The 22,838-nt window shown below is 40.4% G+C and overlaps 1 protein-coding gene across 2 annotated transcripts; it reads left to right on the top strand.

The window, feature by feature from the left end:
• The first annotated feature begins 1,573 nt into the window (after positions 1 to 1,573).
• On the top strand, positions 1,574 to 17,396 carry tbx1 (T-box transcription factor 1). Of its 2 annotated transcripts, none has more exons than XM_042420131.1 (8): positions 1,574 to 8,046; positions 9,296 to 9,635; positions 11,824 to 11,925; positions 12,458 to 12,629; positions 13,567 to 13,722; positions 14,581 to 14,648; positions 15,274 to 15,374; positions 16,213 to 17,396. In XM_042420131.1, the coding sequence occupies exons 1-8, from the start codon at positions 7,863 to 7,865 to the stop codon at positions 16,593 to 16,595; spliced, it is 1,506 nt and encodes a 501-aa protein (XP_042276065.1). In that variant the 5' UTR covers positions 1,574 to 7,862; the 3' UTR covers positions 16,596 to 17,396. The 2 variants fall into 2 exon arrangements, with proteins under 2 accessions (XP_042276065.1, XP_042276063.1); XM_042420129.1 differs by having other exon boundaries at positions 9,245 to 9,635.
• Positions 17,397 to 22,838: the final 5,442 nt, after the last annotated feature.

Below are 22,838 nucleotides of genomic sequence, written 5' to 3'. Positions count from 1 at the left end.
TATTTGCAACATGGAAGCCGGGTGTTCAGTGGGCGCCGTGTCCATTATCGACTGGCCCGGAGCCATGCCAACAGGGATGATGGGGGTGTAAATTCCAAGCCTTGGTATCGGCTCCATTCTGCACATTGTTTACCTCCTGTGTGACTTCCTGCTTCTTCATCTTGGAAGAGGAGCACAGGAAGGCCCGATATTCCCCCCCTCAACCCAAATCTCCTGTACGCCCAAACAAAAAGCCACATTGTAGCTCATTTTCCTGTCTCCTCTGCTGCGCATTTCCAGCCAGGGGTGTGGTATTGGCATTCCTCAAGGTCAAATCTCAGCACGTCTCTGATCCCCTAATTTCACTGTCTGGGGTTGGTGTGGGGGCCTCTCTAATGGACATGTTATCCACTTCCTGCTGCCGGTAAGAGACGATCCTGATCCTGCTGTCACAAAACTAATTGCCATGTTATAACCCCACTAAACACCTTCAGCGTTTCAAATTGGAGACGTATTAGAAGACTCATCATCTGAGGTTGAGGCCTTTCTTCAGATTGGCCAAAGGGAAGCTAGTGGGTAAACAAAATCTGAGAAGGATGAACAGGATCAGCTCCTGAAAGGTACATTTACAGACCAGAGTGGTTTTAAAGGAAATATTCACTCAGCTGAGTTTTTGGAAGAAAAGGAGCAGACTCTGGCCACGCCTCTAGCTTAGACATTAACTCCGCTAACACAGTTATTAATTTCAGCTAGGAAGGGAAAGTAGTTAATGGGATACGCATACATGCCCTCAAACACACTCACACTCATACACATGCACAGTGGGCCTGTCTGTAATGGCCTTTGACTAAAGGTCTGTGGTTCAAGTTCACGAAAGCAGAGGCTGGTGAGGAGTGAACAAGCCAGGATGGCTGAGGAAGGACAGATGGAGTGAGCGATGCAGGGATGGAGGGATGGAAGAAACAGGGGGGTTGAGGGGCATGAGGTGGTGGTGGAGAAGGGGGGGGGAGGGGGATCTCAGCCTTGAGCCCCCTCTGCCAGAAACAACAAGCAGGCCTTCTCATATTCAAATAAATACCAAACCAGTGGGGAGCTAGGAGGGGCGGCAGATAAGGAGGAGGTAAGGGGTTGAGAGCCAGACTGGAGGATGGCTTCTCTGCTACACTGAAGCCTATTTAGGATCACGGGCCAGACCGAGAAGAGCAAAGCAGGCAGTGACAGATTTATAATGAGCGTAGACTCTGCCCTTGCATTTAATACCGGGCTTAAGACGTATTAGAGAGACAAAGGCCACAGATCCTGCTCAGGGAGAAGAAAGGCCTTAATTAATTTGGGGAGATCACGGAGGCCCCGGGCCCACATCATCGGTTCTTTGTGGCAGGAATGCCAGCTATTTACCGGCGCTCCAATAGGACTGCGGGGAGAGGCAAGGTGATGACGACCGGGGCCGCTGTGCAACAGATAGGAAAAGGATACTTTTCAAAAGCTAAAAGCTTCCCAGTTTTAAAACAAAGACGGGAGGGAAAGAGAAGAAGTGATTTTGAAAAGGGATCTGACTCCAGCCACCCCCTCCCACCCCACCACCACCCTTCCTATGTCCTATACAGACATTCCAAACTGTTTTTGCTCTCTCTCAGTCTCTCCATGAGAAATTCAACTTGATTAATACTGACAACAACTCTGAAAGGAATATTCAGAATATTTAGTAGCACCACATGTACTGTACATACACTGTATACGCACATGAACTCATGCATACGTTGCCATTTCCCCGTCCTGATGAAAAGAAATACACTTTCACCATTATAAGCCTCATTTAATTAAAATAGGTCTTTTCCTACGCTACTGGTGTTTGGATGATAATCGCCTGAACACCTCTCATCCCATTCCCATGTTGCTTCAGGTGTGGTGGGAGTGAAGGGAACTGAAGTGTGGAGACCAGCCCTGCCAGCCTGGTCGAAAGCTGTTGAAGGGCACAGTTGGCAGCTGTCAGGCCTATATTAGTTAACTGCATGAAGACATGTGGAGAGAGGACTGAGAGTAAGATTTTTTATTTGTTATGATGTAGTTTAAAACATATTTCATTATGGTGCAATGTTATTTCTAAACCGTGAACCTACTTCTTCTAAGCTTTTTCTATGAATAATATTGAGACGTGAAGTTTATGGCCTGTTTGTCCATGTTTCATGGATTTGTGTGGGAATATATGTTGGAATTTGACTGAGACAGACACTAGGGAATAATGATTTTCACCTTTGGTCAGCCATTGTGTTCATTTCCATTGTGTTTTTATGCACATGTCCTTTTATGATGACCCCCAAAAATACAAAGAGAACAGGGCTGAACAGGAAAGCCACATTTATAAGCCAACAAGGAAATGTGTTTGAGGTTTTTTTCGTTTCTTTTCTGTTTTCTGTTCCCCAGAAAATGAGGAATTCCCTACAAGATGTTAACATGCTGTTAGTCAAATCCCAGATATGAAACATAATCGACACCAAAGCTTTTCTAAAGGTCTGACCACTTCTTGTAATATCAAATACAAATTATATGGATTTAAACTTTATAATGAGCTCATAATGACATGTTCAATTTCATTTGATGGTATTTTAGTCTCTTATTGCACTATTTATTCTTAAGGGAAGTTTTAGCCTTTCTGTGATGTTTGTGTTATTATCTATTTAAATTGACTATAGGATTACTGTACTGTAGTCGCCTTTACGCATGGCTGAGTGGCTATTGTAGGACAATGTAGATCTGCAAACACCTGTAACACAACGTGAGAGCAAACTCCCATCACCCTCTGCGCACATGGATAAACTACATGTAAACTGTAGTAATCCCTTTGCTGAATCAGCGCGCATATTTGCACATAATAACAAGATTATACACTATTGGCCCGACGGTTTTGATTTTATTCAAAGTGGCAAACAACCAACACCACGGAAAAAGTCTAAAATACCCAACTAACCACTCAATGACAGATAAGGAAATAAGGAAAAATAAATAATGATAGACATCGAACAAATATTCATCACTGTGGTAAAATGTTTGGACGTGTTTAGTGATAAATTGCAATTAGTATTTGCGCTGATGTGGACGTTTCATTTTAGGAAAGGAGGCGGATTTTTTTTTAACTGGAGGAGTGAATGAAAGCATTCACAAATGTAACCGAACGACAAAATTAGGCCACTACGGGTGTAATAAGACAGTAGACTGTTCGCACCTGTACAAAATAATAATAATAATAATCATAATAATCCTACAGTCACCTTCTAAACACCGATGCACAATTTAAAGGTTTGCATGTCGATCCTCGACTTTTCATCCGAAAAAAAAGTTACAATGATAAATTAAAATGAATTAGAAAGAATTGGAGCCTAATAAAGTGAGCAGCAAAACTGCAAGTTCATATGTTAATTATAGCGATACTGGAAGAGAAAAAGTAGTATTAAAAAGACCTCGAAGGTCTGTGTTCACTGAGAACAGCAGTTTCCTGCAAGAATATTATAGAAATATTAGGTTATAGGGATTTTTTCGTTGGTTGCGTCGATACATAAATACAATGTTAAAAAAAATTAAATAATACTGATTTAAAGGAACATTTTCTCTGTAACTTTCCTCAGTTGCTTATTTTGTTTATTCATTAATGTTCTTCATGAGGTGCAAATTCAACCTTAAGTGAAAACATATTTTAGGACATTTGAAGGATTTAACTCCTCTTATAAATAAAGAACAGATTTTTTATATGAATATTTTGCCTCATACTGATCACCGACCGGAGGTCTTATTGATAGTTGAGGCAGCTTTTTTTTAAGTATTTCCTCTTGCATACCTGGGTCTATCCGCGCAGTTCCTAAAGCCCGGCGGAGAGAGGGGACAACCCGGGCCCTCTGCTGTCAGCGGTCAACTGCTCACTTCCTCTCCTTCTTATTCAGGGATTTAGACTAATATTTAGATAGGATTGGGTTTTATACGTGGAGCGCGCCGCCTCGGTCTCTACAGTTTCAGTCACGCAACATGAATGTGAAAATCATTGTTTTAATGATCAGCGGATTAACCTGTGATTTATTATCTGTTAAATGATGTGAGCGTGTAATGCATAATTTTATCAGCCTGATAGTGTCAGAGACAAGCTCATTAAATGAAAGACAGGAGAAATAAATATCTCCACAACTTAACGCAGGCATAAAAACATCAAAGAACATTTTATGCTGTTTTTATTGTGTGAGAGAGAAAATGAGAGGGGGAGCAGAGAGAGAGAAGAAGAGAGCGCGCGCCCACGGGTCCTTCCAGATATACCGATGACCTAATCACATCTCTGTTTAATAGTAACACAAAAATAGCAGCCGCAGAGCCTTGACGTTTATGAGATCTGTGCCATTTAATGAGGCATGGGCGGGAGGTGTTTTTGGTTTGGTGATTTGTCATGTTACCACAACAGGACACACAGGACCACACAGGCCTTTCTTTCCTACATGAGAAACAGAAGCCTCCAGTAAAAGACAACAGGAAGAAAACCAACAACATGCATCTGTGCTTTGTGTGGCTGAATGTCTGTCAAAATGCGTCATGTGACCATGTGTTAAGACATATATTTTAATTACAAACAGATCGATGTATGTTTGGAAATATTCTTATCAAACTAAAATATATTTATGCGCTCATTCAAGTGCGTAAAAGCGCACGCCAAATGGCACGGAGGATCTGCAGGTTTGTCTTCTGTTGGTCCTGTCATCCTTGCGCAGTCGCCTGTCAGTTAACCTAATATAGAGTCTGACTGTGCGTCCGAAGACAAGAACACTGGTTAAGGGATGTCAGGTAATCAGCGCTATGATTATGTATATTTTTTCTTCGAAATTAAAGAAATGTAGAAATATCCAATAATATTAAAATAATAAAAATATCTTACTTCTAAAAAATAATTAACATCTGTGAAATTCAGAATGTATTTTCAGTTACATCGTTTCCAAATGAATAAATGAAGGACAAAAACGTGCAGCACAGTGCGTAAGCAAAAGTCGCATTTGATATTACCCCACATCAGCAGGGCTACCAGTCAGAGTTCAATATAGGCGCTTTAAATGGCGACATACGAGTGATACCCAATGCTAAGTTTAATCAAATTTCAAAAGACGTTGGTTCAGCAGGAACTCATGACAAACTAGTCCCTGATCACTAAATCAAAGGCTGTTTCACAACACCTACAGTCTTCAAATTATTTAAATACTTTGTGATTAACAAATTCTCATACTGGCCACAACTTAAATAATTTCAACATCATAATAATTCTATTAAAAAAAAAAACACAATGATGTGATTTTGTATTGGCAGTAGAGCAACAGCTGGTAGAGAAATGTATGTGTGTCCACGTTTTTCTGTCTCCATGAATCAGTGAGACGGTGCAGCCGGGTGTTCGGGCCTGTATCCTCTAATCAGTAAGAGCTGTTCACATACTTTAGCCACTTTGTCTAGATGTTGTCAGGTTTGGGTGTGTTACAGTCTGTAGTGTACAGTCAGCAGAACATGGAGTCCTACAGGGCAAAGATATATTTTAAATATAACCAAAGATTAGTTTTTTCTACTGTTTTAGCTGCTTGAACGATAACAAAAAATCACTAAGATATAATACCATTGTAGTATGTGTATTAAAATGTGTCTGTTGCACCTAATAGTGAGTTTACATCTATTCTACTTAGAATATAAATACATGTTATATCATATCACTGCAGAGATTCAGTTTCCTTAATGTGATTCATCACTTGCTCACTTCCATGTAACGAAAGTCAGAAGATTCTTATTCATAAGAAGACTTAAAGTTAGTATTTTACTCAGTTAATTTATATACTATTCTTTAATCAGCTATTTATATGCTTTCATTTTTCATTCTGCCCTGGTTCATCTACATGAACGGCACCATTCTTAAATTAGTTAGAATTGTTATTTTCCGTAAAGGAAATTAAATGTGATGGGTTTTTTTCCCTCTAAATGTCTCCTATAAGTTCGTCTTTATGTTCTCAAGTGCACTGTTGAATGCCTCCGCTGTGCTTTGGCCGCTGCTGAGGCCTGCGAGCGAATTCCAACACAGTCTCTTCCCATTTCGATCCGCTCCTGTATTTTGTCTGTTATCACCTGAGTATTTACAAAGGAGGCTTCCGACTTGGCAATGATGAAGTGAGTCGGTATTGATGGCATCATATCTGATAAAAAAGGCCGGCACACACTGGGAGGAATATATCATGTGGGCGATGGTTTACACCGGTTTTGACTGCGCCATGCGTGATTTCCTTTATGCAGTAATCAATGCGCACAGGCTCACTTCATGAATAAACAGAAGCGAGTGTGAACTGTAATCTTACATGATGTTCTATCTATCTATCTATCTCTCTAAATATTTGCCTTTAACAACATATTGCAGTAGTTTATTTATGATCACTGGCTCCTGTGGAGAAACATCCAAAACAAATAGAGATAATCCTCTAACTGCTTTATCCCATCAGAATCCCGCTGCTGCCTTCACACTTAATTCAATGACTCCGGTGTAAATTAGACTCTATCCGGGCGATGTCACAGTCGACCCAACAAAACACATCTTTGGTTGCTGCACATTAAAGATGAACCTCGATAAGCTGAGAGCCAACAAGGCGATACTGGATTCGCAAGGCGGAGAGGTCAAGTCCAGCTCCGGCCTCAAGTGCCACGTGTGTTTATGTTCTCTGTTTACTGACTGCACTGGTGGCGTTTTGCTCGGTAAAAAATGTCTCTGAGGCTTTGTACGTAACGATGTATATCAGAGGTAATGGACTGTGTAAATCTGAGATAAATTCCCGTGAAATTACGCGATTTGGCATTATATTGTTTTTGGAGAAGAGCGCTCAGTAGAAAAATAAATGAGTGCAAGGATGGATGGCTGGTGTGAATGAGTGAAACTACTGTTTTAATGGATATGATCACCTATATCTGAAACTAGTGAATCACTCCTTGAATAAAGTGAAATATCTGACACTTCTCACTTGTTTCCATTTCTGCATTTCTTGGATCTCTGTTGTCTTTTTGGTTGGATTGAAAGAAATATTCTTATCTCTGTGTGTTACTTGACTGAAGAAACACCCCTAACATGAGAAACCGAGTAAACAATCTGAATTCACCTCTATCTGTCCATGTTTTTCCAAGCTTGTTTAAAGTAAAATACATTTTCAGACTGAACTCTCGCGTAAAAGACTCTTCAGACTGTGTGTTTTTGCAGCGCAGCCCCTGATGTTCCATGCAAACTCGGGGACTGGGCAGCGCTTTTGGGGCTTGGACAGCTAAAATATGCACTCGCATATATGGGCGCATAATTTACTGGAAAAGTGGCGCACTTTGAAGCCGGACATTGCAGTGACGTTGGAGTTGAATTCAAATGACTGACAAGCTCTTATTGAAATAAAACATCCATTGCAGAGCGCAGACACTTTTTTCCTTGTGGTGCAGGGGAGGCGTGGATCTCGCTCACTTTTGACATTCTCGTAGCAGTAGTAGCTTCTCCTCAAGGCAGTACTCAGATGACACCACCCCGCCACCGACCGGAGGAGAAACAAGGCAAGCTCTCTCTCTCTCTTCTCTGCGGATGAACTATGTTTTGACACCAGGAGGTGTTTAAGGGTTAATCAGATGAGTCTGAGCACCGGGGAGCTTTTCGCGTCTTCACAGTAGCCGTGGGAATACTTTAAGAACTGTCTACCCCAGACTCTCGCACCCACGGATCGCCGGTGGCGGAATGTGAAAACCCCATTTTGGCGCATGTTCCTCTCCATTGTACGCAGCCTTCTCCTGCTTTCTGAGCGGTTGGAAAGCGGAGGAGGAGGAGGAGGAGGGACGGCTTTTCCCGACTCGATCCCTTGCCTATGGACGACGGCGGTCCCCTCTCTCCAAAGGCAAATGCTTTCAGTATTGCCTCTTTGATTTCGGCTGCAGAGCAAGCAGGAAACGCAGCGTTTGACAAACAGAGCGCCGGCCTGGACAAGCCAGACCTGCACAACCACTGTTCCTTTAAAATGCACTACAGCACTGTCACCCGGGAAATGGAAGGTAAATTTGTTTGTTGATGCCCATAGAGCTGCTGTAGCATGTGTACCATCTCACCCGAAATGACATAACAACATTGCATCTGCTCGGTTAATCGATATTTTCAAAACGCACAGTTGGTTTCAAACATGAATGCGTTGTTTTGGTTGCATGAATAAAAATGATTATAAAAATAGATTCTGACACAGTTGACCTACTATATGAAAAATAATGCAAATTCAGTCCTGGCAATGATCACCAGGGAGGAGAAGTCTGTCCACACAAAAGCAGCCAGAGTGGAGAAAAAAAAAAAAGTTTCCCATTGCAAAACCCCAACGCGTTGAGTCAACTTTAATTCGTGGACAGAATCACATAGGCCTACATTGAAAATGAAGCCAGGAGGAGGAGGAGGAGGGTTTACACGGGCACCCAGTGCGTAATGGTAAAAACAGACCATAATAAGCATATCCAGCTCGGAGGGGGGTGTATATCAATTCCATAGATCTATTTGTCCAATAAGCAACAGTCACCTGCTGACTGTTTGTTTGTTCATGCAAATCAATGTGTGTTTACCTTGTAACCCGTTTACACTCCACTCTGCGGGCCAGATCCTCTATTGTTTGTTAACGGGGGTGATGTGGGCGATATCCTTATCCAAAAGTTAAATGGGTGCCGGAAAGCCCATTAAAAAGGGGCGCACTTCTCTGTCAATCAGTCTCGTCCCAAGGCGAGGAAAAGGCACATTACCTGCAGTTCCTTATCTAAATAGAAATAAGAACCGGTTTTATCGCAAAGGGGAGGCCCTCTGCGTCAGATAAGAGAGGAGACTGGGTTGCAGTTTAACACACAGCAGCAGCGCACAACAGAGGCCGTTCAGAGCGCAATCGATCCAAAGAGAAAACTAATTCACACGCACTCGAAGCTCGTTTCTGCAAATAGTTCAGAGATTCGACGAGAGCGGCGCAGCTTTTGGAAACATTTCGTCACTATTCGGACGTTTGGTATTTTAGATCAGGCAGACTGTAGTATGCTGGCAGTGGATGCAACCTCAGGGATTAATGAGCAACCGAGACGGAAACTTTTAAACCGAAAGGGGTGCACTTCTGCCTGACATCTTCATTTGGAGATCACTGAATCCTGCTTCTGTTTTTACTGTCTGTGTTGTAACCGACTCAAAGTGCAAGGCATATTTAGTAAATCAAGTCTTTTGGGATGATTTCAGCCATATCCAGTCCGTGGCTGACGCAGCTGTCCCATTTTTGCGATGTTGCAGCCTTCACGACGAGCAGCCTGAGCAGCCTCAACACGCCGGGGGGCTACCACCTCTCTCCGTCCCCCGGGGACCCCTACAGTCAACATGAGTCCCACTTTGAGCCCTGTCCGGCCGCCCAGCACAACTACAACTACCCGGGGTCCAACCCGGGCCAGGCCCCGCCGAGCGACAACGGGACTCCCAACTGCTCCTCGTCTTCCTCCAACTCCACACCGAACAGCAAAACCATCGTGAAGAAGAACCCTAAAGTGGCCAACATTAACGTCCAGCTGGAGATGAAAGCTTTATGGGACGAATTTAATCAGCTGGGCACGGAGATGATCGTTACCAAGGCTGGCAGGTGAGCGCGAATAACACACAGGGCAAAGGAGTTACTTTTCCACACATAAGCCCAGAGCAAATGTGGGCAGAACAGATAATACCGAACACAGACCAGGCTGTATTTAATCATTAGATTTGACTTTTTTGTCCCGCCTTAAGAACAATGATCGTGTCAAAAGACTCAAGTTTTTATATTTAAAAATGAAAGTATTTTTGAGAATTTACGTTGATGACGCAAATCAATTATGTAGCATATACTTGCTAATATTTCCATTAAGTTTCACTGTTTGTTTTTTTAATTTAATTATATGCACGCGCATACAATTACAAAGAGTACCAAACAAAAGGAAAGGAGAATTTCATTAAAAATATTGTTTATTCTCTTCTTGTGAAGTTCATAATTTTTCACTATTAATTATTCAGCAGTGTAATTCATTTCTGACGTCAGATAGACAAATATATAGTGGTAAAACTGCCTCGCATTATTGAACAACAAACTGAAATCATCACCTTGTTTCTCGCACATTAACGCTTAAATAATCCTTTTGTCGGATTTATAAAATATTGTAGGCTATTCAAAGCTGCAGTTTGCTGAGCAGTGCGGGCCTGCTATTAGAAACGTTTAAACACGTAAGACATTAGGAGGTCAAACGCATGGTGTGTGTGTGTGTGTGTGTGTGTGTGTGTGCGTGTGTGTGTGTGTGTGTGTGTGTGTGTGTGTGTGTGTGTGTGTGTGTGTGTCTCAGCTGTAAACACCATGTTGATCTGATCCTGCTGGGTTTTATAGATCCATTAACTGTGACTCTCGGCTGGTTTTCTTCTTCACCGTCAGTCTCAGTTTTATGCGCCGCTGTTAAACGGACCATTATGGCGTTTAATCCGTGTTTCCTATATACGAGCTGATAACAGCGTTGCCGTCTTGTTTTTATCTGGACCTCGGCACGTGCTTGATTTTTCCTTATTTCAAATAATTTCAGACGGATGAGAGAGGTTGTTTTTCTGCTGCAGAATATACACTTTATTCCGGTTTAATTGTTGCGCAGGACGCAAAACCTACAAGTTCTGACCTCTGACCTTTGTGGAGAGTCAATACAATGTAACTCTAATATTCAGCAGCAATTATTTTCTTCCAATTAACACTAGATATGGCACGGATGAGTCTAGTTAACGACGTCCTGAGTTCTTCTTGTATAACAATAATAATAATATAAAGAGGCTTCAGATAATTGATTTAATCCTGAAAGTGAGGGTTGAGTTTCTCCGCTCTGCGCTGTCTGACAGGAGAAAGGAGATCTGCTGCAGAGCACTTTAAAAGCTCCTTCAGCCTCACCTAGCCACAACACTGACGTTAATTGAGCGTTGATTTTAGGATCCCTTTCACTGACTTGGCGGATTACTCAACTTACAGCTGATGTTCTTGTAGGATATAAATCTGCCCTACAGAGTAATATCGATGAGATGAAAGGAAAAAAAAACATACATTTGTGCCGCTGAATTTATCAGATAAAAAAAATTGCAGCAAAACAAAAGATGTTGAATCAAAATTTCTGGCGATGAATGTGATTGTAGATAAATGAATAGAGGTCACCGGTATGTCACCTCACTTTTTTTTCATTAAAATACATTTATGGACATATTTTTAGATCCTGAATTTAAAAAAACTGCAAATTCGCGTCGCCTATACTCAAAATAACACCTCTGGGCGCGCGTGTATTTCCTCTACATGTCTGCAGGCTTTCGTGTGTCTGGAATTCATCATATGAGCAGAAGAAAGAGCTTTGCCAGAAGTTACAAAAGCGAAGTTAAAAGGCAACAAACTCGAAGCTCCAGTCCCATCAAGCAGAATTTTATCTGGTTACGCACTGACTGGATCACGTCATTTTCAATAGCTTGAAGCCTCTGACTTGTTGTAGCCTCCATCTCAGGCCAAATTAAGCTCTGACGGCCTGGAGCTGCACGTCTCTCTACAAACATGCTGGCTTTCTGAAAAATACTTTGGCAAAATCGTTTGCTGGCTTCTCTCTCAAATTCTAAATAATTCAAACTGTGTCTGTGAAACACCACCGTCTCTCTCTCACTCACACACACACAGATGATCTAGTTTTTAAAAGTGGGGCAGAAAAATAAAATATGCACCCATGCAAGGAGCAATAGCAACCATTTAAAGCCTCGATTTAACACTCATTGCGTGATTTTGTCTTCGCCAGGAGAATGTTTCCAACTTTCCAAGTGAAAATATTCGGGATGGATCCCATGGCAGACTACATGCTCCTGATGGACTTCCTGCCTGTGGACGACAAACGTTACAGGTAACTTTTTGGGTGTTTTTAAACGACTGAAACACACTTTCAAGACCGTAAAAACTTTGTACTGCTTTTTATTGAGCTGCAAGACCCACACTTTACAGTATTAAATTCCACAACGTCAAAAAACTACAGTAGGCTTTAAAAGAGTTATAGGCCTGTGTAACAAAAACTAAGGGAATGTATAAATGAATACATAAATACACAGGCCTACGTGTTATTAAAATATAATATTATAACATTTAGACCAGGCTACTATTGATAAATAATAACCAACCAATTTATGAAATATGTTGGTGACCAATGTATGCTGACATTATACTGAAATTCAATGTCAAAAGCTAATTTATTATTTTTCTACATACGTTTCCACGCACGGTGCACCTTCTGTGTGCGTGTATGCGACTTTTATTTGTCTTCGGGGGCATATAAAAATTTTATTCGAAGTGCGTAATTGAGGAGAGGTCCAAAAAAGGAAATGTTTAAGTACAATGCTACCAGGAAACTCGTGTCTGAGTCACTTCTTTCGATCCTGCAGGTATGCTTTCCACAGCTCATCGTGGCTGGTGGCCGGTAAAGCTGATCCCGCCACACCGGGAAGGGTCCACTACCACCCGGACTCTCCGGCCAAAGGCGCACAGTGGATGAAACAGATTGTCTCTTTTGATAAACTCAAACTCACCAACAACCTCCTGGATGACAACGGCCACGTAAGTGCACAGTTGGAAGAGGAAATTAATGCATGCAAAAAAGACTCACAGACTCCAACATGATCATAAGAATATATCGGCGCATAGATCACTAATTATTTTCGAAAGAGAGCAATACTTGCCATATGCAAATCAGAATCAAAAGCTATTGAATTGACTATAATTATAATACAGAAGACGCAGTAGAATTTAGCACCATATAAGATTCTATACAAATTTTACTGACGCATAGTGATAGTCTATAAAAGTGCTATAGGGCCAAATATAAACTCTTAATTCACACAGAATATGTCCTAGAAATATTATTACCGTTAAGGAGATGCTGAATGTTTGGATACTTAATATGTGACAAACTTTGATATTGTGACTAATCCGCAAATGTTGCCAAAAGCCTATTTTCAGTCCACTAAAATAGCGCTGCACATCAGGCTTTACTCCAGAAATGACGAAAGGGAAGTGGAATATTTCACCACTGCAAATTATAACAGCTTTCCAGTCTGCCTCAGTGTGTCATTGTAATAGTTGTGAAATTAGAAAGCAAATTGGGGGTTTTCCAATTTTGTATTTTAGCAAATACTGAAAAGAATCAAGCATCGTTCATTCATCATCATGTCTCTGTGGTTATGCTTTTAAACTCGTCCAACTGAGAATTATGTTGTTAATTATCCTCATGTAGTATTAGTTAAATGTTATTGCTGCATTTAAACCAGCTTATGCCCACACTGTTGGAGATGGTTGACAATGTATTCATATTTGTTAAATCATCATCATTTTTGATAAGTCAGCCAACTCCATCCTTTGTTTATTTTATTGCCTTTATATTCTATTTATGAATTTAATTTTCACTTCATTCTATTGAAACTAAAAGATCAACAGCGTACAAGCAGAAGTGCAATGTGAATTATAGTTGGGTGTTGATGCATAGTTTCTCTTACAGATCATTCTGAACTCCATGCATCGCTACCAGCCCAGGTTTCATGTGGTCTATGTGGATCCCCGCAAGGACAGCGAGAAATACGCAGAGGAGAATTATAAAACCTTTGTTTTTGAAGAAACCCGCTTCACAGCGGTCACAGCCTACCAGAACCACCGGGTAAGAAACCTTATTTACGACTCTGTGTGTGCACAAGCGCACTTTATCATCCGATTGCCAGAAATATATAATATCTCTGTTATTTGGACATTATGGCAATATTACAGTAATGTCGTCAGAAAAAATATTAGCACGATGAAAGCCTAAGAAAAGGTCACTCTCAGCTCACTACTGTCAGGGATATTTGTAAAACTGCTGTTTGTTATTTCTACGTTACATTTTATGCTTCTGATCAAACAAACCAGTGGTTGTAGTTGTGTTGAGCACTATCTGATCTGTGCGCACACTGTGTTTGTCTTCATGCGTCGACTCTGCTCTGTTTAACATCAGCGTCGCGTCTTCAGCGCTTCTACGGAGTCAAACATTAACCTGATGGCTGCAGTTACTGTGTCTAATGTCCCGCCTTCATAAACGATTATCTTCATGTAATGGGGAGAAAATGATACAAAGTAACTGAATTGGATTTGAAATGGAATATGATCAAATTATGATGGTGAGAAATGTGCTCAAGTTACAATTATAAATACATCATGAATGTGCCTCTGTGAGAACTTACAAATGAAAAAAACATGCAGCTGTAAAAGTTACAGTGCAGTGCAGGGTGCAGAAAAACAATAACATGAACACCACATTCATTTACCCCTTTAATCTCTTTTAATACACATGGACAACAGACAAATAACTGTTTAGCTGCATATTTTATATTTAAAAAAAGTGGTTGAAATGGTTTTGAAAAATACATTTTATAAAGTGGCTTTCACAGCCTATCACTGCTACGTGAATAGAAATGGAAATGACATTGTGTATATGTGCACTATATACAACACTGAGGTTTATTTGATTTTCTCCTGATTTCAGATCACGCAGCTGAAGATAGCCAGCAATCCCTTTGCAAAGGGCTTCAGGGACTGTGACCCAGAGGACTGGTGAGCTTCTATGCTTATATAACACAGTCTGTTTGGCATGTTTCCACATGATGTAAAAATGTACAACAGACCCCGGGCCAGAGAGCATTTGCAAAATACTTTTGTTGTTTGTTTTATCACACAAAGGTGCCAGATGGGTGGAGTTTGCCACATAAAAGCACACAATGAGTACTATGAAGTTTAGAAATCACTGATTATTGTTTCAAAGTTAATCGACTGTGCTTTTCTGTCATTGACAAATTACCAGACACTCTCGTAATTGTCACAGTGTGGTAAACCCCACCCACATGGTACTGTAGGCAAATGAAACAAACGCTTCTTCCACATGCTGTTCATCCACCTCTGCAAATTACTGGTTTTTCCTTTAAAGCATTCACTGAATTGATTACTAAGTTTCAGGGGATTTTTGATTATATTATAGAATAGGCCAATCTGAGTCATGGAGGTTGCTTCATATTAACATTTCATTCACTGTAAATTGAGGGCCTGTTGATGTGTAAATGCTCATTACATGCGTGAGTGTAAAATTAAAATGTGTATTCATCATTTTAATATATAATAAAGAAATTGTGCCCTTGGCATTCATTAAATGAGTGTGTAACTGAATCCAATCTCCCTGCTCCAGGCCCAGGAATCACAGGCCAGGCTCTCTGCCAATAATGAGTGCCTTTGCCAGAACAAGAAACCCAATGTCATCTCCCCCTCAGCAGAACGGCACAGAGAAAGGTCTGCTGCTAACTCTTTGTTTCATTTCAAAACTCATGCCTGCTATCAAATATGAAATAAAGTCATGTTATGTTATTCAGCCGACGTAGAAATGGTTTTCTTTCAACTGGTGGCATGTTTCATCTCATTTTCTTTGACTTCCTTATCCTTAACTTATGCAGTCAGGATCAGGCCAACACTGGCTTTTAATTAAACATCAAATATCAGCCAGTCAATGTCAGTCACTGGCAGAGTAATAGAGGCGTTTATGTTATTTTGTAAGTGACCACAGCTCCAGAAAACTTTTTGATTTTCTTAACACAGTTTCCTTGATTAGTTTTTAATAATTTTATCAATTAAATCTTTATTTGAAGACAATATTTGACTTTTGGCTTTAAATAGCTTTTAATCTATTTCAAGCAATTTTATAATTACAGTTTAAACTGGAAAGCTCTGCAATGACCTGTAATGCAACATTCTGAGTAAAATGCATTATTTTCTATGCTTAAATGTTTTTGATGATTATTTTTTAATGATTAATTATTCTGTGTTTCAATGTAGACTTTTACTATCAAGTGATCTGAATACTGATTCTATCCTGCTTGCAATATCATATATACTAATACTTTTTGGGGAATTTATTCAATATTAGTGCATGATATAAACTGTCATAGGCTTCAAACCAAATACACAACAGTATCAGTCTGAGCTTTTAAATATCTGTCAGACACTATTTAGAAAAACAGAACTGAACACACTTGTTTTAAAGCAAATACACAGAACCCACTGGTATGCACAACATGTCGGCCGTCTCTGACTGTGCTGTCTTTTTCTTTTTCTTTGTGTTTTTCCTGCACAGAGGACAGTCGGCGGGAATACGAGCGAGACCCCAGCGGCACGCCCATACACGCTGACCCAGCTCACCAGCTAATGTCCCGGGTCCTCAGCCCCGCCCTGCCCGTCCCGGGAGGCCTCCACGCTGTCCCGCTCACCAGTGGCCGGCCCAGTCCTCCGCACGACCTTCGGCCAGACCCCCACAGTCTACCCCCGGACACCCTGCACCACCACCCCTACAAGTACCCCACCACCTATGAACACTACCTGGGAGCCAAGACCAGGCCGTCACCCTACCCTTTACCCAGCATCAGAGGACACACGTACCACCACCACATGAACCCCGCCACAGCTAACATGTACTCAGCCACCAGTGGCCCCTCTAACTATGACTACGGGCCCAGATAATGACTGCTGTCCAGCGGGGCTAACGACAAACAGCACTGTGGGAATGGAAACAGGCAGGAAAGGCAACACAGTCCTGTCTATTGATGGCTTACACAACCTGCGGGGTGCGTTCACGGAATGAAACTCCTTTCTGCTGGATAAACCCTGCCGTATTTATTTAAAGGAAATGCATCTTAGCGGGAAGCATGGGCACCTGCTCTGAGCCCTTGAAGAGGTCTGCTTTGACCTTTGAACCCAAATGGCAATAGCTCCACATCAGCACCTCTTACCTGAGTGTTGCAGACATTGAGCCAGCAAACGGAGGAGGCAGGAGGGACCTCTCCTTAACACGGACAATACATTTGATCACAGACTGGAATTGAATTTTTTTTTTTTTTTTTTTTTTTGTGTTGGATGCACTTTTTGATTTGCCTTGTTTTTATTGCTTTCAAAAAAGCCATATGTTATATAGTCCTTCAACCTTCTAGGTAGACGAGATGTTTGCATGTTGAGCTCATCAGAGAGGGTGTCGAAACACATCGAAATGTTTTTGTTTGAGGTAAAAAAAAAAAAGAAGAAAAAAAAAAAAAGAGCAAGATTTGATTTTGAAAGTGAAACTTCTGAACATCTTGAGCCGTTCTGAGAAGCTTGTATCATGGCACTGACTTGCAGCAATTCAAAGTAAATAAATGAAGCAGAATGACTGTTCTGTATCTGTAAAATAAACATTAAATTCTTGTAATTCATTAAAAAAAAAAATGGTCTTTGTGCCGATCTTCCATTCAAAAGCCCCGTCTGCTGAAGGGGGAGGGTGAAAAAAAAGCTTACCTCACTGATAGCATTGTTCAGGTTTCTCCAACCGGATTTTCCCTGTTGAAATGGGTTGAGATGTCCGCTGCTCCTGCAGTCACTGGGACTTGGAAGCTGTCTAAACATTAGACTGTGCTGTTATTCACTGAAGTTCAAATGTTGAGATCTGCACCTGGTTTTATGAGAAAAAAAAAAACACATGCACACATATAAACACACTCATCTACCACACTACACACACTTTCCTGTTAGATATAATGATCACATGTTCAACTAACCCAGGGACTGTAGTCACATTAAAGAGTGTAGTTTTTTGATAAAGTCTTCCATTGATTGGCTACTGATGAAAATCTGTCACACGAGGGAGTTCAAAACTGTATTAGTGCAGCGTTAGACTTAAAGCTTCTCCATTTTAATAGAAATAAAAATGACTTTAAAGTTAAATTATTAAAGCATTCATAATCATTCATACTACTATGTAAATTATTTGGTAAAACCTTTATTAAATTAATCTAAATACTGAACTTCTTGTTTTCGACAACTAACTTCCCCCTAAAAAGAAGAATACCATGCCATGTCACACACACTGGAAAACAGAAAACAGCAATCACATTTCCTTTGTCCCTAAAAGGATATCATTGCTCATTTTTAATGGGACAGTCAGGTGATATTTTAAGAATGTCACTCCCTCCTATCTGTGCAGTCATTTCCATCCCCTATTTGAAGTCCTAGGAATGCTTTGTTGTCAAGGTTAATCTCGTTGGAAAAAAAAAAACCTCTGCTTCGGGATTTGTGCCTGTCACGATACAAAGGGAAACGTAACCTAATGATTCATTTCAATAATGTATTTTTTCTCCTTGAACACAGCTGCCATTGAGCGGGGAGCAGGGGAAGAGGATGCCTGAGGGCGCCTGACCTCTGACTGTTTAATGGCTTGTAAAGGTGTCAAAGGTTAAATAATGTTTCCACTCATTTAAACGCTGACTAATTGGTTGTATAATTTTTTGGTTTGTTTGGGCAGTGAGACTCTTGCAAGCAGCTCAAGCTTTGTCGTTATTTTCTTTAAAATATTCTTTATTAGGAGATCATTGTGGACAGTAAACATGATAACATTTAATTTAAAAGTAATTGTCCTAAAATGTTTAATTTGCAAGAAGTGAAGAATGTACTGACAATGCTACTAGCCTAATGAAACAAAAAAGTTAATGTAAGTCGATAACAAGACGCAGACTTTAACATTAGGCAAGGTAGGCGACTGCCAGGGACCAAAGGGCACCAAACAGCTATAGATGTATTATGATGTTTATATATGAAAAATATTGAATTATATTACTATTCTAACCCGAAATCAATTACAAAAGGATCACTTTTTAAAAAATGTAACTGTATACTTCAGAGGAAAACATTGCACCACTACATTTACCTGACAGATAAATGTTACTGGTTATGTTGCGGATTCAGATTTTATTCAAAAAATATAACAAATATGATGCATTATTATTGATTAAATTATCCAGCATTATATAAGAATTAAAAGCTTCACCTTGAACACAAGTTAAGTAAATGTAAGTACATTGTGCTGATAATAACGTCTCTTTCACTCCTCACTTTTAAGTGAAAATTTGAATGCAGGACTTTCACTATTAGGCTACAGTATTTTTACTGTGCAGTATTAATAGTTTTACTTGAGAAAAACGTTTTGAGTATTTCTTCTACCACTGCCAGTACCAACATTTAAATAGGGTTAAAAAAAAGTAAAGCAGACAGAGTTTGCCTTGGGCCCACAAATGACTAATTACGCCCCTGCTGATAACAGTTTCACAATAAAGTGTTACTTCAGTGTGACTTTAAACACTATAAGCTTCTTTTTTGCGTCTTAAAATGTATTTAAAATTCAGAGGTATTTATAATGTGACTTTCTAATCATAGAGATTCTACAGGGTGGCCTATTATTTTGTCGTTTGCTATTTCCTTTATCTAATAAGCTAGGCTATGCTGTAGCCTGTTATCGTTTTATCACGTCGACTTATTAAGCATAGCATAGAGGCTAAACAAATGATTTTTTAAAAATATTTTCAAAACTTTAGTGCTCGTCCACTCAAAACTCCAGACAACCTGTTCAGTGTAGTATTTAGTGTTCCTGTGAAGTCTGGTCAGGAAGCGGCCGTCTAGAGATGAGAAGCCGCCCGTGGTGACCCGACGGCGGCCTGCAGGTGCCGAAGAGAGCGAGAGGAACCACGGGACGGTACCCGCGCCGCCGGGCCTCGTGGGGGGTTGGGCGAGGGTAACAAGAGGGGGAAGAAGGGTCAGACCTCTGGGCTAATTATGGGTTTCACAACATAAAAGGAGAAGACTGCGCACGCACAGTCCATTTAGTATTTAGTTATAACCAAGGTAAGGACCTATGTCAGTGCATACCATTGAAAAGTGTCATATTTTCAGAAAATAGTAATTTAAATAAGACAGTTTTTCCTTACCAATAGGCTAGTTATCATAGGCACCACAGTTTCCACCAAGACGCCCACTCAGGTAAAGAAATGTATCTGATAAAAAGTTAAACTAAGTTTAAATGCTTAAGGCTGTTCTTCCAGGGTCCAAGAACCTCTGAGAATTCACTGTAAGTGGTCTACTAGCAAAGCACAGAAACCTGAATTATTGTACAAGTTATTTTAAGCTAGGACCGTTTGAGTTAGACAAAAAAGAGAAATAAAAAGCCTACATGTTTGTTTTCTCCACCTGCATTATTACTATTTCTGCACCACACAATATCCATCAATTAAATATATTCTTCATATGTTGTATTCTCAGAAAAAAAAAATCTAAATAAATGGGGATGCAGTGCTTGTCTTGACATTGAAGCCATAGCCTGCTCTAATTTTGTAATCCTGCCCTAAAACCTGAGGGGACCTGAAAGAAAGTCTCTAAGAGTATACATTTCTGTATTATTAGTCTTAAGCAGCATATATCCTCTGCATTAAGCCATAAAAATAGAGTTTAATTGGCCAAGATGACAAGCATTTTTTAAATCCATGCAAATGTAATAAAATAAACAGTGAATTCTTTTTCTGTAGCGGCAAATCAAGGAAATTGCGCCTACTGGAGGAAGTATAATGAATTACACCTCAATATAAAGCAATATAGTCAGTATGGTGCCTGTATTACAAAATATCTTCCACATTTCATTTGTACACACGCACCTAAATAGGCTTTCAACATTTCATGAACATAATTTATGGACATATTAATTTCTCACAGAGGAAAAGAGCAACCTGCTTAAGCCAAGTTGCACTGCAGAACAGTTCATGTGCCCAGATGTCTCAAGCTCCAGGAGACGGGGTGCCAAGGACTTGCCAGTGAAGTATGAGGAGATATACGATGGATGATAATGCGACTTGAGGCATCATTTGACACTCAGCTGCATCTGGAACATCTGTTGTGACAGGCCCATCAGGGTTTCGATGGGTTTGCTTCACGTCTGTGTACATTTCTGCTGCCGAGCCGCGCCTGCCTGATGTATCTGGGGACAGTTATTAAAAACAAGCCAGGTAAACCAGCCAGAGTCCTCCACCTAAACATCTGAACACGTGTTTCACATTTTACCCCCCCCCCCCCCCCCAGACCCCTCAAGTAATAGAAAAGGTGCTACAGTTTATGATGTGCGTGAGGTTGCTGATGGACATTTGATGCGGAACATAAAAAACACATCACCACCACGGAGCAAGAGCCTTGATACAATCATATTAATTCACATTTTGAAAAAATAAATAAAACCGATTTAACCATGAGGCCTTGGCTTTTAGAGAAAGGGATTATTTTCTTATGATCATTATTCTTTTTCACCATTTATGTTTTCTAAATAATCAGGCTCAGTGTGATGTCTTAACTAGTAATATAATCCATGAATGAAGGCTCAGACACACTTGCACACTAACACAACCCAACGGATTATGTCCTATCCCAAAGCCAGGCTGACCTCCGACCTTCAAAGCCGAAGAAGACACACGTTAGGTGATAAGTGAAGCACAGGGCCTATTGTGCAGCCAGCTCCCTGTCCATTTATTGACTTCCTAAATGATCCATTATGAAGTGATTTACGAGCTCTACCAGCCACTGCTAAGACCAGTGAGTTGCTGTCTGCTCCATTCAGCAGACATCTGCACCAATGGACCTGGCATTTGATTTATCAGAGAATGGACGGAAGCTGGCCCACGCCACCTCTGGTGTTTGTTCAAAGCCAACAGGAGTTAGGAAGCTATTATGAATGCAAGATGTCACCAGAGGGGTCAGGGACAAAAGGTATAGATAGAGCTCTGCGGGGAACGAGGAAAACATATCATTAAAAGCAGGCACCTGGAAAAAAAAAAGTGAGCAAAAAAATTGTCTTATTTAATGTATTTTAATTTTAAAATGACATCAGTTTTCAACAGGTTTCAACACAACTCACTGAACGCAAAACTTTGGATTCAAGCAAAAAAAATTTGCAGTTGGACACTTTTTTTTCCATGACAGTAGCATCATGGTAAGGCAGCTTGTCTAGCAAATGACCTTGTCTTTCCTCTGTTCACTAATGATTCGTGGCCATTATGCGAGTCTGGCTCTTTGATTTCTCAGGCCTTTCCTGTACAGCATGATGAGCTTCTCAACTTGGGGTCATCCCAGGAGACAAAGCCTTTATGAAGCAGAACGTCTAGCGTTTGAAGCCCTGGCCCCCGGCCTCTCGGCATGGTGTTGTAACACATGAGCTCCCATGCTGCTCATTGACTCACAGAGATATTATTAGAGACAGTGGACAGAAAAACAACACCTCTCTATTTTCTCTGGGACTCTCACAACAAGACCCTTGGCCTTCTTCGTGACAAATGTCATTTCCATAAAAAGACATCTGTATTTCGTATTATATTTGATGTTAATGTAGAAGTTGGAAATGATTTTCTTTCAATATGGAAATATTGACTATTTCTCTTACTGAAGACATTAAAATATATCTATTTTAGCTCAGGTCAGGTTGGAGGGCCTGTGTTAAGCTAAGACGTGCTAGAACAACAACATGGGATTACATAGCTGCTCAGGTGCGTCGTATTCCTCAAATTCAAGTCCACTGGAGCAAATCTCCCATCAGATAAGTCAACACAGTCACATAGCTGGATCTGGCTTCAGCAAACTGTGGTCCTAACAATAAGTTATACTGCGTCTGTCTGTCTGTTCCACTAGGCCAGACACACAAAAATTTACAAAAAAGTTCCAAATCCAGAGTTCACAGGGCTTTGCAGTTATTATCTAGTAAATTATGACTTTTATATCTCAGATATTAACTGTAGACGTCCTTTAAGAAACAACATTTGGATTTGTTAAATAAGTTGTAGTGGAATAAATCAGGAAATGTTGGTTACTTATGAAGTTACTATTGTAACATTTGTTCATATCTAAACAGATTTAAATAGAGCAAATTTAGGG

The sequence above is a fragment of the Thunnus maccoyii genome, chromosome 9 (assembly GCF_910596095.1).
Source record: "Thunnus maccoyii chromosome 9, fThuMac1.1, whole genome shotgun sequence".
NCBI classification, from domain to species: domain Eukaryota; kingdom Metazoa; phylum Chordata; class Actinopteri; order Scombriformes; family Scombridae; genus Thunnus; species Thunnus maccoyii.
The sequence above is the reverse complement of the archived record's forward strand: the minus strand, read 5'-3'. Positions and strand labels throughout refer to the sequence as shown.